We start from the raw sequence: 15,406 nt of genomic DNA on the forward strand, positions 1-15,406 counted from the left end.
ATACATTTTTAATTCTATTTACATAATAAAACTCACTATCATTGTCTTTTTAGCGTATTTTCTTCAAAAAACAGTATTTGGGTCTTGTAAAGTTTCAATCATTTCAATAGCTGCTTTTGGATCTCTTTTATTATATACAAATAATCCTTGTAATTGAGCAGTACTTATATTTTTTAAATTTAATCTTCTAAATTTATTTAAAAATTCTTGACATAATTCATTTTCATTTTCATAAAATCTTAAAAACATTTTTTTAATTTGATATTCTGTAGCATTATTTATTAAAATTTTAAAATCAACTCTACCAGGTCTTAATAATGCTGGATCTAATCTTTCTGGATGATTTGTTGTCATAAAAGTTATACATTCTTCTGCACTTGCTACTCCATCTAATGCATTTAATAATCCTGAAAATGTAACTCCATTGTTAAAACCTTGATCATTTGATTGTTCTCTTTTTTTATTAAATGCTGCGTCAACATCTTCTAGTAGTAATATTGATCTATTAGGTATATGATTCATTAAATGATTTAATCTATCATCTGTTAGATTATTCTCTGATAAATTTAATATACAAATATTATAATCCAATTCACCTGCTAATGCTTGTATAAAAGATGTTTTACCAGATCCTGGTGGTCCATATAATAAATATCCTCTTCTATAAGGTATACCTCTTTTATGATACCATTCTCCACTAATCAAAAAATCTTTAACATCATCCAATATAGTTTCTGCAATTCCTTTATCTAATATAACTGATCCTATTAATCTTTTTGATCTTGGTTGACCAAATGGTCTCCATTCTGGACCCCAAGATGTAAAAATTACTGTTTTACCTTCTCTTGCTTTTAATGCCATTGATTTAGCTTCATATAATAAATCATTAAATAAATATCTATCTCGATATAAAGTAGTTAATGTAACAGTTTCAAATGGTGTACCATTAGTCATATCTAATAATTTCCCAGATCTTTCACGATTTACTAACATAAATGCACCTTTATATCTTATTAAATGTTTTCCTGGACCTGGAACTAATGAAAAATTTGTTGTTATAGCTCCATTATCATGAGTTATAACATTAGTTTCAACAGATAAATGTCTTGAACTTCTTTTTTTATATTTTGACATCCATTCTAAAAACCATAAATAAGATTTATCTTTTGATGGGATTTCTAAATCAATTAACATTTGTTTATATAAAAATCCAGAACTTTTAACAATTCCTGATCTTGCTAATGCTAATCCAGTACCTAATAACATTAAACCTCCACCTGCTGCAAAATATGGATTATTCATAATAATTTCTTGAAAACTTGATGAAATTAAACTTGAATATGATCCATCTGATTTTGCTTTAATTTTTTCAAAATCTATAGATGGTGGTTGAGGTGATGACATGACATTGGTGAGATCTTATTGTCTGCTTTTGTTATTGAGTTACTTGTGTGGTGATGTTAGGATCTAATGTACTGTAAGTATTTGATTATGAAATTTGTGTGTTGCAAATCTCGCTCTCCAGATTTTGAGACAAACCAATTTTAAAAAGCAACCACTTTGTATCTTAGACCAATTAATAAATAGTACCACAGCATTACCAATTGACATTATTACAGGTTCATAACTATGTTGCAGGAAGAGTTTATAGAGGATCTTGATCTGCAACAAGAACAAGTAAATTATCAACAACCACAAACAAGCGCTGATTCTACATCGGATTCGGACAATAAATCACCTTTAACTTATCATTCAAACAAGATAGCAGTTTCTCAAGAAGAACCACCAACTCAATTCAAAAGTAGAAATCCATTCAGAACAGGAACAGACCTTTCAATTTCACAATCTCAATTACAATCACAATCTACATCAGAAAATGAATCAAAACCTCCATCAAATTCACCACCTCAATATAATGAATCTCAATTAAAGACTCATGAATTAAATCTACTAAAAACTAATATACCGCATAATGAAATAATCAAATACCCATTCAAAACATTAAATAGAATATTAGATGATATAAAATGGTCAGTACCGATATTGAAGAATCTAAATTATAGTCTTTTAAATAATAAACCTATTGATTATTCAAATAAATTACAAAATTTTGTTAATAATTCACATCATAATGAACAAATATGGATATTAAATGAAAAAATAGATTTTTGTCCATCAACGGAAATTATTCAGCTCCAAGAAACCAATCAAGTAGTGACTATAATTCGAGGTGTAATAGCAAGCAAGTCAAGACCAGACCAAATACATCATTTTAAGTTAATCATACTAGAAAATGCATCAAATCCATTTGTTATTGATTTTGATAAAAATCTGTATCATCTTATACCTAAGTCATTGATAACAAGACATGATTTGGATTTGTTATTAGAAAACTATGATGAACGAAATCAGATTATAGATGATTCATATTATAAATGTGCCACTTCACCGAACAATCAAATTTTAAGAATTTCAATTTTCAAACCTGAATTTAATCAAAAAGAAGATTTCGAACCTTTAATTGATGAAAAACTAATAAAAGAAAGATTTTTATCGCTTATCGAACGTCATCCTGATTTATCAAAAGATGTAATTCCAACTCCAGTTAATTGTATAAATACTTTAATCAAAGTTTTAAAAGGTCCATTGACATATAATGGCCCAGAACAGAGGACAATAAGTTTGAAAGGAACAGCTATGGAAACTTCAATTGATGTTAATTTATTATTACAAAAACTTTCTTTTACATTAAGTTCTGATGAAGAACATGTCATACCTCCAAATCTAAATGAATTCCCACAATTAAAAGAATCATTTAAAAGAAAACTGGCAGAATTGATATTTTTTGCAACAAAAGTTTTAAAAGACACTAACAATAGCTTCCATCAATATTCATTTTCAGATAATATGGTTCAAGTATTTAATAGAATTCCAGAATGTGATAAAAATACAAGTATTCATAATTTCAATAGTAATTATTCAAATAGATTTCAATATTTTATTGCATTAAGTGCTTCAGCATATTTTAGTGATGAAATTATAATTAAATGTTTTGAAAATTCAGTTAGATCTGATCCAATTAATCAATTATATTATATTGACTACTTAAAAGATGTAAGTAATTTTCTTCAACATAATTCACAAAATATTAAATTGAATTCATATATTAATAAATGTCAACAACAACTGGAAAGCTTCTTTGGATACAAAGATTTACAAGATTCATTGAAAATTATTGGATATCCTTTGGATAGTGTTGTCAAAGAAGATGTGATTATTGCGATGTATAAAGAATTATATAAAAATGATCCTAGAAATTATCAATATTATCGTGATCATTTAAAAAGAATTGCAATTGCAAATAATTCAGAAAGTTTAAAAGAATTTTTAGCATATGAAATTATACCAATGAATTTAGCAATTAATGAATTAGGTATTGAAGAAATAACAGAAGACGAAGTTGTTATTACTGCATTTGAATTTAAAGTTGATGATATAATGACACAAAATATGAACCCCAATTCAAATGAAATTAAAATGTTAAATAAAGCTTTAACTTCAATTGCAATAAATAGAAGAAGTAATTTATTATTAAATTATTTGGAAACTAAATATCCTGAATATGTTAAAATACCAGAATTAGAAAAATATACTTTACAAATGTCATATGAAGTATTAAATTCTGACAGCAAGACATCTGAATTTGAAATTATAAATCAATTTCAAATAAAACTTTTATCAAATGAAAAAGATATAAGAATATTAAGACATTGTTTAAGATCAATTGGAGAAGATAAAAAATCAGAAATTTTATTGAGTTATTTGAAAACAGGTAAAATTGATTCTTCATTATTACCTCCTGAAAATTGGCCAGCTGGTCTTGATAATATTGGAAACACTTGTTATTTAAATTCACTATTACAATATTATTTTTGTATTAAACCTTTAAGAGATTTAATTTTAAATTTTGATTCTAATAATTATAATTTAAATGAATTTGATGCAAATAGAAAAATTGGTGGAAGGAAAGTTGAAGAACTGGAAAAATTTAGATCAAATCAATTTATTTATCAATTACAAAATTTATTTAAACAAATGATTCATACTGATAAAAGATGTGTTGCACCAAGTAAAGAATTAGCTTATTTATCTTTTTTACCATTATCACAACCTGTAAATTTTAAAGAACCAACAAAGCATAAAGAACCTGAAGTGATTGAAATATTGGATAGTGATAGTGAAGTTATTGAAAATGAACCTAATCAAAATGGTGTGGTGGAGGAAGATAAAACATTAATTGATATTGATAATGAAGATGATGATATGAATGGTACACTTGATCCACCAGTTCATATTGAAACTCATACCGTTGAACCTCAAGATTTGGTTGAAGAAACATTTATTGAAAAAGTAGAATCTAACCTGGAAGAACAGCCTGAAAATTCAAAATTATTATCCATATCAACGGATCAAATTGAAAGTACAATTGAAATAGGTCGTCAACAAGATGTAACTGAATGTATTGAAAATGTCATTTTTCAAATTGAATCAGCTTTACCACCTGAATATATAGATAAAGAAGATGGTGAACAAATTGATTTAATTAAAAAATTATTTTATGGAAAAACTAAACAAACCATTCAACCAATTGATAAACCAGATTCAATAAGAGAATCAACTGAAAGATTTAATAGTTTGATTATAAATGTTAGTGATCATCCAAAGTCTATATATGATTCATTAGATAATTATTTTAATGAAGATTTAGTTAAATTAGAAGAAGGATTAGTTAAAAAATCAGTTACAATAACTGAATTACCAGAAATAATGCAATTTCATGTTCAAAGAGTAATGTTTGATAGAGAAAAATTAATGGCTTATAAAAGTATTGAACCAATACCTTTTAGTTCTAAAATTTATCTTGATAGATATTTAGATACAAAAGATGAAATAATATTAAATAAAAGGTCAGAAGTATTTAATTGGAAAAATCAAATTATTGAATTAAATAATGCTAAAAATGAAATTTTACAAAAAGATGAAAATACTTCAATGACTATAATTGATAATTTAATTACAACAAAAAAATTTTTAGAAAATAGAATTATTCAAGATGATAAATTATCTATAGAATTAACAACTATTCAAGTAATATCAGATGAAATTTTAAATTTACAAAATCAATTAGTTAAAATTGATTCTAAAATAAATTATCTTCAAGAAAAAATTAATAATCAATTTATAGAATACAACAAGATAGGTTATTCAATATTTGCAATTTTTATACATAGAGGAGAAGCAAGTTATGGTCATTATTGGATATATATAAAGGATCCTCATCAAAAAAATATTTTTAGAAAATATAATGATGAAATTATAACGGAAGTTCAAGATTCTGAAATTTTTAATTTTTTAGAATCAAATACTGCTACTCCTTATTATATAGTTTATGTTAAAGATGAATTAGAAAATCAATATATTAATCCATTAAATAGGATTATAGAAAAATGTGGATAGAGTTGATTATATAGAGGAATAATAATTTATACATAATGAACACATTTTATTAAACTAAATAATAGAATCGAATAAGTATTGAATAAGTAACTAAAGTAAATGAATTTATTTTAAAGTTTTCTCTTTTTTGGATCTGATCCTCCAACATTAGGATAATTTTTAATTTTCATATTTAATTGATCAACACTTGGTAATTTATCAAAATTTGAAGCTATAGAAATTTTTCTTGATTGTTCTTGTGATAATAAAGGTAATGAATTAGTTCTATTATTATATAATAAATTTAAATTTATTGAATTTTGTCTACTTGTACTTAATGGACTATATGATGAATTTTTTCTTGATAAATAATCTGATGGTAAATTCTGTTGTGGTTGTTGTTGTGGTTGTTGATAATTTATTGAAGTTATAGAATTTTTTAAATTTGTTATTGTAGTTGAATCTAATTTATTATCTTCATATAAATTTAAAAAATTAATTAATAAATTTTGTTGAGTTTGATACATTTGATGTAATTCTGTATTTGCTTTTTTTAAAGTTGATATTTCTTCAAATAAATAATCTATTTGTCTTTTATTATTACCAGTAGTTTCTGAAAATGATGAAGATGATGATGATCTTTGTTGTTGAAGATAACTGAAACCTGAATTTGTATGTACATATTCTAATGATGGTTGTTGTTTTGAAGAAAATTGATCACTGTATTTTGATTGTGGTGGTTGTGGTAATTGTTGTTGTGGATTAATTGTTTCATGTATTGGCTGTTGTTGTAATGAATACGGTTGAAATGGTGCTGATAATAATGATGAACTTGGAGTCATTGGTGATTGAAGTTTTACATTATAATTAGTAGTACTGAAAGATGGATGATGTGGTTGAAAATATGATGAATCTGGTGATGAATCTCCTTGTCTTTGTTTTGGTGATACTTGTTCATCTTGACTTTCATTTTTAATAATTGGTTGAGCTATAGAATTTAAATTTATAATATCTTTTTGATTTTGGTTATTTATATTATTTTTTGATGATCTTCTTTTTATATTATTTAATGATTCAATATCTCCCTTTTTAAATAAATTTTGTGAATGACGAAATTCCCATCTATTTGTTGGTTTTTCAAATAATGAAGAAACTAAATCAGATTCAGTTTTTTCTTTTGCAGCTTCATTAACTTTATGAAATCCATACATATTTAATTGTCTTATAAATGATGACATATTTGTATGTTTGAAAAAACAAGCCAATATATTTTTATTAAATTCTTCACCATGAAATACATAAAATGAATCTTGTTCTGGAGACCAACATATATAATCTTGTAAATTTTCATCATTTAACATATTATATAATTTATGTACAAATATAACTTGTGTTTGTCTACCAATTGGTGAAACTGATCTTTCTTTACTACTTGTTGACATATTATCTGAATCTATTGAATCTGATCTAGCTATAATTCTTGGTTGTTCTTGATCTAAATTATTTGAAAATTGAACTGAATTTAATGCTCTTATTGCTATTGTTGATAAATCAGTTAATGAATTTCTATTAAATGAATTTACTGTTTTTGAAACTGATGAATTTCTGAAATCTGGTATGTTTAATTTAAATGAATTGGATTGAAATGATAAATTTGACATAAGGATGATGATATTTGAGTTGTTATTGAGTTGAATATAAGTTGTGATTGAAAATTGTAATTTGATAATTGGTGATGCAAAATCTGAAACACTATAAAAATATTGAATAGGGTCTTAAAATTACACAAAATCTGAAAGTGGCTAGTTAAAAAGTTTAAATTTTGTTTGAACTTTTGATACTAAGTCTAAAATGTGAATGAAATTATAACTTGATTTTCAATAGTTTCAGCAACAAAGAATCCAAATGAATGAAAATTAGTTGTGTTTGATATAATGAAAATAAAGCCCTTGTATAATTGTAGCTTTTAAAACTTAACGGAAATCTGAAAATGATTCAAACCTGTATATAAAGTGAGATTTTAGTGATTCTAGAAAATAGCAAATTAACCGGAATTGTTCTTTGGAAGTAAATAAATTAAACTAAAACTTAAATTTGATTTCGAAGATCTTTAGACTTGATATAATGATTATAGTTTTGAACTTGGTTAGGTTAATTGATATGCTTTTAAAAAAAATGAATCAAATTTATCTGGATTTGAATAGTCTTTTATAATTTCAAATTTTTTATTATTTAATGAATGAATTGATTTGAAATTTCGAGTATTGATATGTAATGCTCTTGAAAAACCTTTTGGAAGTATGCAAGTTGAAAAATTAACAATAAAAAATTAATATGTAGAATGCGTATTTAATGAAATTTTGACTTATTTTTCCGTAAATTTGAAATATTGACTTGCCTCCTATTTATGATTTTCTATTGTTCTTGAAGTTATAAAAGAAATTAAATTATTATTTAAATTTCGATTAATATAAAATTGATGGTTGATTTTGATTGATATTAATTTTAATTTGTTCTTTTGATTCTTCGATAATGCGATGAAACTTAAAAATTTTGTAAATTTTCTTCGATGATGATTGTTTTAATGTATGAAAGAATGATTTGTAAATTTATCGTTAAACAATGTTAGCTTTTGATAATTTATTGATACTATAATATATCTTCAAATGGAAGTTAAAAATATTATAATAATAATGCACCTGAATTTTTGAAGTTTGACTCTATTGTCTTTAATATGTTGATAGCTTCAATAACTTTCGGAAGAATTTAAGTTGATTTGTATGAAAATTAATAGCTGGTGGGGGGAACAAACTGAATAAATTTAAACTTTTAGTAAATGTAGTATTGGTATGGCAATTTGTAATTTAAATGTTCTATCGTATCTGTCTCCGTATTGGTTTTAAAATAATTTAAAGTTTGACTAACAAATTTCTTAATTTGAAATATATATTTTGATAGTAGTAGGACTTGAAATTACGTGAAATGAAATTGCCCTTCGTAATAGTTGAAATTAATTTATGTATGACCACCGTAAATATAATTTTATGATTTTGATGATTATGTAAAACTTGAAAAATTTATGAACCACTTATTGTAAAAAAAATGATGCAGTTAAATGTTGATATGTGAAATTGTTTTAATGATTGATTTAGAAATTAATTTATGAATTAGTAGGTGACAACTAATGATTCTATGAAACAAATTTTTTGAAATTTTAAAAGAGAATATGATTTTTTTATAGAATTTTAAAAACTTATATCGTCATGTATTTATATTTCGTTTATCTTCAACTAAAAAGTCCTACCACCCTCAAAAATGAAATTATTTTAGTTAGTATAACCCAATTTGGATTAATGAAAAACTTTATTTCTCCAATAAAATTGGTTGTCAATAGATAGTACTTAGTTACAGATCTTTTACACTTATTTATTTTTCTTTCTTTCATATACGTATGTATCACATAAGATTCAGAACGTAAATAATATTTTTTTAGTATGCAAAATAAAGGGTGATGGATTTAATTGAATATACTAATACTATATTCATGTTGGTTGGGTTATTTAGGTTATATCTCAAATAATATATGAAGATATTTTTCACAGGTACAAAATCTCAAATCTCAAATCTCAAATCTAAGGTTTAAAATTAACACAAAACCTTATTTTATTAATGAATATTTCAAAAACTTAATTTCTTAATTCATCTTATCGAGAAGGATTTAATTTCTTTGTGTTTATTCATTATTATAAAATCAAACAATTAAAATATTAGTATCTGTAAGGTTTGACATTACGGTTCTCCAAACCTGAAATTTTGATTTTTTGTTTTGCTTGTTCAAGAGCTTGCTTGCTTTACGGCTAGATTTACGCTGGCATATACACTCCATTTTTCTGTTTCATTGGAATAAAGAAAATAAAGATGGCTCGTTTCAAAATATATTAGTATAATTTACCATATTACAGATACTATTTCAAGACTTTGAGAGAAAAATTAAGCTTCATACAGAACTTTTTATATTATCTCCCCTGTTTTGAAGGTCCATCTAAATTTTTTCTTATCTTTATCAGATATTTCTGATCAATAAGACTACCCTATGATTAATTTATAAAAATATGATTTCCATCCTCTTAGATTTCTTCCAAAATGTAATGTGCCACTAATATAGATCGTCTAACTTTAAACCTTCCCTTGACATATACTCTAGAATATATAAAACGTTCTATTCTTTGATTGAATCATTCTTGATTTTTACTAGATATTGAGAAGAAGAAAGAAGAAAGAAGACTCATAGATGTTTCTAATGTATTACACAAAATACAAAGAGAGGTGTAAAATTTAAACTTTATGCATTTACGTTTTGAAATTAGTTTGAGTCTTTGGTCCTTAGACTTAGTTTGTGTAATATTAAAACTTAATTCACCAGTATTGAAAGATCTTGTAGATCTCATAACCAATTTTATATCAATATATTCATTTATGGATTCATATAGACTCGGTTTGTTTTGATAGATTCACCCGTCATAATTATAAATCTTCAGCGTTGATAAGGTTTACGGTAATAAGCAAAATAAATTGTTATTACGGTTCCACCCCCTAAAGAATCTCATGGTATTATTTAACGTTATTCTTCTTATTCAAAAGAATCAAAAGCTGGCACGGCTACATGAATCATGTTGAACGCTCTTAATCGATTTTTGAGCAAATCTGGCTCCAGGAGATCTTTTCAGTATTATTTTGTTTCAGAATCATTTGTAAACTTTAAACGTCAATGTTCAGTATATTATTTTATTGATCAGTATAATCTAATTTCGTATCTGTCAGATCAATGACCAAATCTAATTTAAAAGTTTATCTTTAAAATTCAGTTTTTAAAGTTTCTTGTTTAATCCTTTTCCACAAAATTTATGTCAAAATCAATTTTGAAACATTAATCTTTTATTTTTAGCATTTGATGAATTTACGTGAACATTTCCCAACGAGAATCAAATAGACCTACTTTAATTACATAAACCAATCAATAATACGATCTACACTTGAGTATATAATTCAAATTTCAAATTAAGCTGGATAATAATCTGCAAGAGTCGGGGAAAATGATGAATTAGGGTAGTTCATTGAAGGTAAAAAAATAAATTATTATATTATGTGGCTAGTGCTAAATTTTATTAATGTTATTTTTAATTTATGAGTTAATCTTAATTATTTTTTAGGTGAAACTGAAATATGGAGAAGAGCAAAACATAAGGGTCTGACTTGTTATGATTTTGTAGTAGATCTGGTTGAAGTATAATGGTAACAAACAAATAGCGAGTATGGTAGAAGTACTCGTTTAAATTTCAATAGAAGTATTCGACTGCTAGTACTAGTTCTAGAAGATTTTTAGTTTGAATTTTAATTAGACGAAGTTTCCAGAACTGAGATGTGGTAAATTAGTATCATATTTCATTCCATAGCATTTAGGGTGAAAGTGTTCAGATCTGAAATCTGAGTCTCTCTGATGAACGGAAACTTAAGATTTTAATCCGTAAGTTTTGAAGTTGATATGAAACTTTAGAGATTGAATACGCATCCTCGGGGAGTATCTCAAAAAATGGTGATATTACCCCATGATTTTCAAAATTAATAGAAAACATGCATCTATCTTAGATTTACAGATCTTAGATCCATCAAATAATAAATGTTGCACACTAATTTACAATAAAGTATTATTAAGCCGAAAACGGTAAATTCTCCATTTTATAAGTAACAAAGAATATACGCGATGATTGATTAATGCTTTGTTTGAAGAGTTGGATAATACTCTTTAAAGCTTTACTAGATACGTTTCGCATCGTATCTGTTAATTTGATGCTATTATAAGTATTAATGAACAATAGGACTTGAGATATACAAAACAAAAGTATCCAACACCCTATATTGTTTTCTTTTTAAAGATTCAATTACGATTTACAATTTAAGAAATTGCACTTTATACATTTACGTAAAGGGTTTATATTATCTAACATAAACAATCACAAATCAAAAGATGAAATTTCAAAGGTTATTATTATTATTTTTTTCAATTTTACCTTTGCTTCCTCAAAAAGGAAAGATGAAAAACACCGTAAAATATACTTTTGAAACTTGTCATAACTGTAACTCCCTGAATAATAAAATACTTCAAGTATTTCATACACATTCAAAAAGTCAAAATAATGAATCATTAGTTTCAATTTTCTCAAGAAAATGATAATCATATGAAACAAACAGATCTGGATTATTAAAGTAGACCCACTTATTGATCGACTAAATTTTGGAGTATCATCGTATAAAAATAACCTAAGATCCTTTTTCTTTATGTCTAATGTCCCACCCTTCAAAATGCAAGATCCTTTAAAATTTTATAACTATTACTTATAGATCATAACTTCAAATGTTTCTTATTGTATTACGTACGTTTTTTAAACGTTTTGGATTGTTAATTTAAATTTTCTTAACTATTTATTCGAGATCCTTTTTCAAATTAATTATTCAATAATGCCTAATCTTTTGATCATCATGAAATTAGATTTAAACGGTTATAATGCTTCAAGTGTTGATTGATCAATGGCTTTAATAAGGAATGTACTTTTAATAACCATGTTTATATGACAAATGAATTCATCAATTAAAGAGTAAGATTATTAGCAGAAGTCTTCTTACCCCACAAAATCCAAAGCAAAATGGAAATCCTTTTTTGTTGTCAAGTAAGATAAAGATCATTCATCTTTTTAATGATTGCAAGTAAATTGTAGATCTAAAAAATATTTTCAATTTGCCATTCGAGAATTAATAGTTGAAACCAAATTATTATAATATAGACTATTGAGAAATTATTTTAGATTGATATGTAGCTTCCTTTAAATTTGAATCTTGTACTCTTTTTTTCTATTTTGAGTTTAGAGCAAGGTACGTTAAACTTAAGTACCCTGATTTTAAAGAAGTTTAAAATGAATTCAATAGACATTACTTCATCCATCTCACATTTTGTGACATTTCACCTGGGTGTATCAAGTTTTTCCCCGGTTAACTAAGATTTTAGATTCTGGATTTGAATGAAAATTATTAGTCCTCGGCAGAAAATGAAAGGTTACCAAACGAAATCGATTTATTTGAGCTTCCAAAATATTAGCCTAGCAAAATGAATAATTTTTTAGTTCATAAATGAGCTTTTAAACAATTGCATGGATCGAAAAATGGATTATTTACGTTGAACACTTTAATACAAGGCTTAATTTACTTTGATTATATGTAGTCGAGATCAAAATTAAAATGTACTCTCTCTCCGACAAGCTCTAAAACCGAAGTTCTTTTCAAAAAAATTTGACTTTAAACATTGTCGATGGATAACGATTATTCATTCTTTTACCATCAGCAAGTATTGAGTTAAGGTTGTGGTCTAGTCTAAAACTGATCTTAGTCTTGATTGTAATTTTGCAATATTCCATCTCAGAGGCAAGAGTTTGTTACGAACATTAAAGAAAGGATTTAAAATACTCAAGCTAGTATAAAGTTAAACACACGGGGGCCATTAGTACCATATTTTATCCTTGGATTTGGTTAGAAGATGTCTTGCTGAAGCTCATTAAATTCAATATATTGAAATCAGATCTAAAATTTTGAAACACATTCTGGTAGCATAAGCTATATAGATTGTACATGAATTACAAGTGCATTTTTCTTCGGTCTATTCTGATCTATCTAAGAATATTGTAAAATAGTTGTAATTAATGAATCATTAAATTTTATGACTATACCCTGTAATCATCGGTGCCGAAGACCCAGTTACCTGTTAATTCTAATCGTAACAGAACCTTAATCAGATTGAATCACTAACTTTAAAAGTAAATTAAAAATCACTAGAGAATTCAGGTTTTTTGAAGTTTTTCATTCAATTACCTCATTACTTTAACTCTTAAACAATTTTGGATGACTTTAATTTTAAATTTGTGAAAAAGGCAAATCTATAGAGTTTATAAGTCAAAAATTATTTCTTCATTTTGTAGAATTAGTTTTATTTTTGATGCAAAAAAAATACAGAAATAAAATTAAACTAATATCAGATAACATTGAGGATAGCACCTGCAAAGTCTCAAATTTAACAAATTAAAAATTCGATTAATATGTAATTGAATTTATCCACAAATCAAACTATCAAAAGTATTTTGATAGCGCAAAGAATCGATAGAGCAATACAAAGTTGAGTTAATTAGTTGTAACAATTTTTTGTCATATTATACTATTACTATTATTAAAAGGGTATCATTCAACTCTAGATATTATTATTTTCTAACTTATTCACCTTCTTCACTAATTTCACTTAATCCAAAACTTGTTAATTTAGTTGAATTATTAGAGATAGGATCAAAAGTTCTATCATTATTATCATCATCATAATAATTTTCATTATCTGAACTACTTATAATTGGTTCAGATGATAATTCTTCATCTGCATCTTCTTCTGTTGATCCTCTTTCTTCTCCAGTTTGTTGCTCTTGTTCTTGTTCTTCTTCTTCAATTTCTTGTAATTTTTGATCTTCTTCTCTATCTTTTTTAATTTCTTGTTTCTCAAGTTCTTGTTCTTCTTCAATTTCAAATTCTATATCATCTATATCTACAATATCTGTTTCATTACTTGAACTATTACTATTACTATTAATATCTTCAAATCTAGTATTAAAAGGAGGAAGTTGTTTAATAAAAGGTTGATTAATTGATGAAGGTTGTTTAAATTGTTTATTTTGAATTGGAATTTGTTGAAATATTTGATTTTGATTTTGATTATATTTTTCATTAGATTTATCAATAAATTTAGTTCTTTTTCTTAAATTTTCAAAACTTGGACCTATTTCAAAATCTGATTTTGGAGTTGGATATAAATAAATTTCTTCATCATCATCTCTATGAATTAAATGATTTTGATTATTTTTAGGATTTATAGATTGTAATATTCTTTTATTTTGTAAATTTTTTAAATTTTGTAATTTTGATGATGTTGTTGATGATTTTGGTGGCTTTGATGATTCTTGTTTGATTTTTGATTCTTTATTCTGGTTCAATTCAGTTTGATTTAATTCTTGTTTTATAGGTCTTGATTTTTCCCAAATTTTATTTATTTTTTCATTTTTTAAAGAAATATCACCAATAGTAATATTATTCCCTTCACTAACACCTAAATCTAATGTAAAAAACCATGAAATAAAACTTAATTGAAAACCCATAATCAAACCAATTCCAATTCCAATATATATAGAAGTTAAAATAAAATGAAAAGTAACTAAAGTAAATAAATTAAATTGTGACATTAACCAATTTAATGAATGAGAACCACCGTTATCTTCTATTAGTAATTGACTTGATAATTTCAGTTGAGGGTCTGGATTTAATTCTAAAATATATCTTATTGGGATCCATATGGGTAATTTAAATAATGGTATATAAAAACATATTGAAAATAAATATAATAATGGTAAGTATATTATATTTATAAATAATGTTTTAATTATGAAATAGGTGAATGTTATTGGTGCTGTTATTATTTTGAATGTTGTTGATATCATTTTATTCAGAGTTTTGTTTTTGTATGTTTTAAGGATATTGAGTTATACGTTATATAAATTGATTAGCTTCTATGTACAGAATTCTGGAAAGGATAATGTGAATTGACAAGTGCTCACACTTCTCTGATCGCCTAGTAGGAATATATGGATGTAGTTGAAGATGAATTTGATATGGGATATGATATGTAAGATAGATTCAATGTGAATGATATTCTAAGTATGATCGTAAATAATAAACAGAATAATTTTGTACCACAAAATCAATTTCTAAAAATGAAGAAGAAATATACGATTTTACGAAATTTCACAGTACATTACAATTACAATTACAA

The 15,406-nt window shown here is 25.3% G+C and overlaps 4 protein-coding genes across 4 annotated transcripts; 1 reads left to right on the forward strand and 3 right to left on the reverse strand. All coding sequences in view use genetic code 12, as the record gives it.

Annotated features, from left to right (window-relative positions):
• Nucleotides 1-63: 63 nt before the first annotated feature.
• KGF55_003610 (bifunctional AAA family ATPase chaperone/translocase) lies at nt 64-1,404 on the reverse strand (the record flags this gene model as incomplete). Its single annotated transcript, XM_051758423.1, has 1 exon — nt 64-1,404. One exon carries the CDS (start codon nt 1,402-1,404, stop codon nt 64-66), a length of 1,341 nt encoding a protein of 446 aa, XP_051613982.1.
• Nucleotides 1,405-1,629: 225 nt separating this feature from the next.
• Nucleotides 1,630-5,517, forward strand: KGF55_003611 (ubiquitin-specific protease; the record flags this gene model as incomplete). The annotated part of the gene is made up of 1 exon (XM_051758424.1): nt 1,630-5,517. One exon carries the CDS (start codon nt 1,630-1,632, stop codon nt 5,515-5,517), a length of 3,888 nt encoding a protein of 1,295 aa, XP_051613983.1.
• A 110-nt stretch (nt 5,518-5,627) lies between these two features.
• Nucleotides 5,628-7,157, reverse strand: SFL1 (Sfl1p; the record flags this gene model as incomplete). Its single annotated transcript, XM_051758425.1, has 1 exon — nt 5,628-7,157. The coding sequence occupies one exon, from the start codon at nt 7,155-7,157 to the stop codon at nt 5,628-5,630; it is 1,530 nt and encodes a 509-aa protein (XP_051613984.1).
• A 6,651-nt stretch (nt 7,158-13,808) lies between these two features.
• KGF55_003613 (uncharacterized protein) lies at nt 13,809-15,074 on the reverse strand (the record flags this gene model as incomplete). The annotated part of the gene is made up of 1 exon (XM_051758426.1): nt 13,809-15,074. One exon carries the CDS (start codon nt 15,072-15,074, stop codon nt 13,809-13,811), a length of 1,266 nt encoding a protein of 421 aa, XP_051613985.1.
• Between the last annotated feature and the right edge of the window lie 332 nt (nt 15,075-15,406).

Source organism: Candida pseudojiufengensis (genome assembly GCF_024610245.1).
Source record: "Candida pseudojiufengensis strain CBS 10847 chromosome Unknown scaffold1, whole genome shotgun sequence".
In the NCBI taxonomy this organism is placed as follows: Eukaryota; Fungi; Ascomycota; class Pichiomycetes; order Serinales; family Debaryomycetaceae; genus Lodderomyces; species Lodderomyces pseudojiufengensis.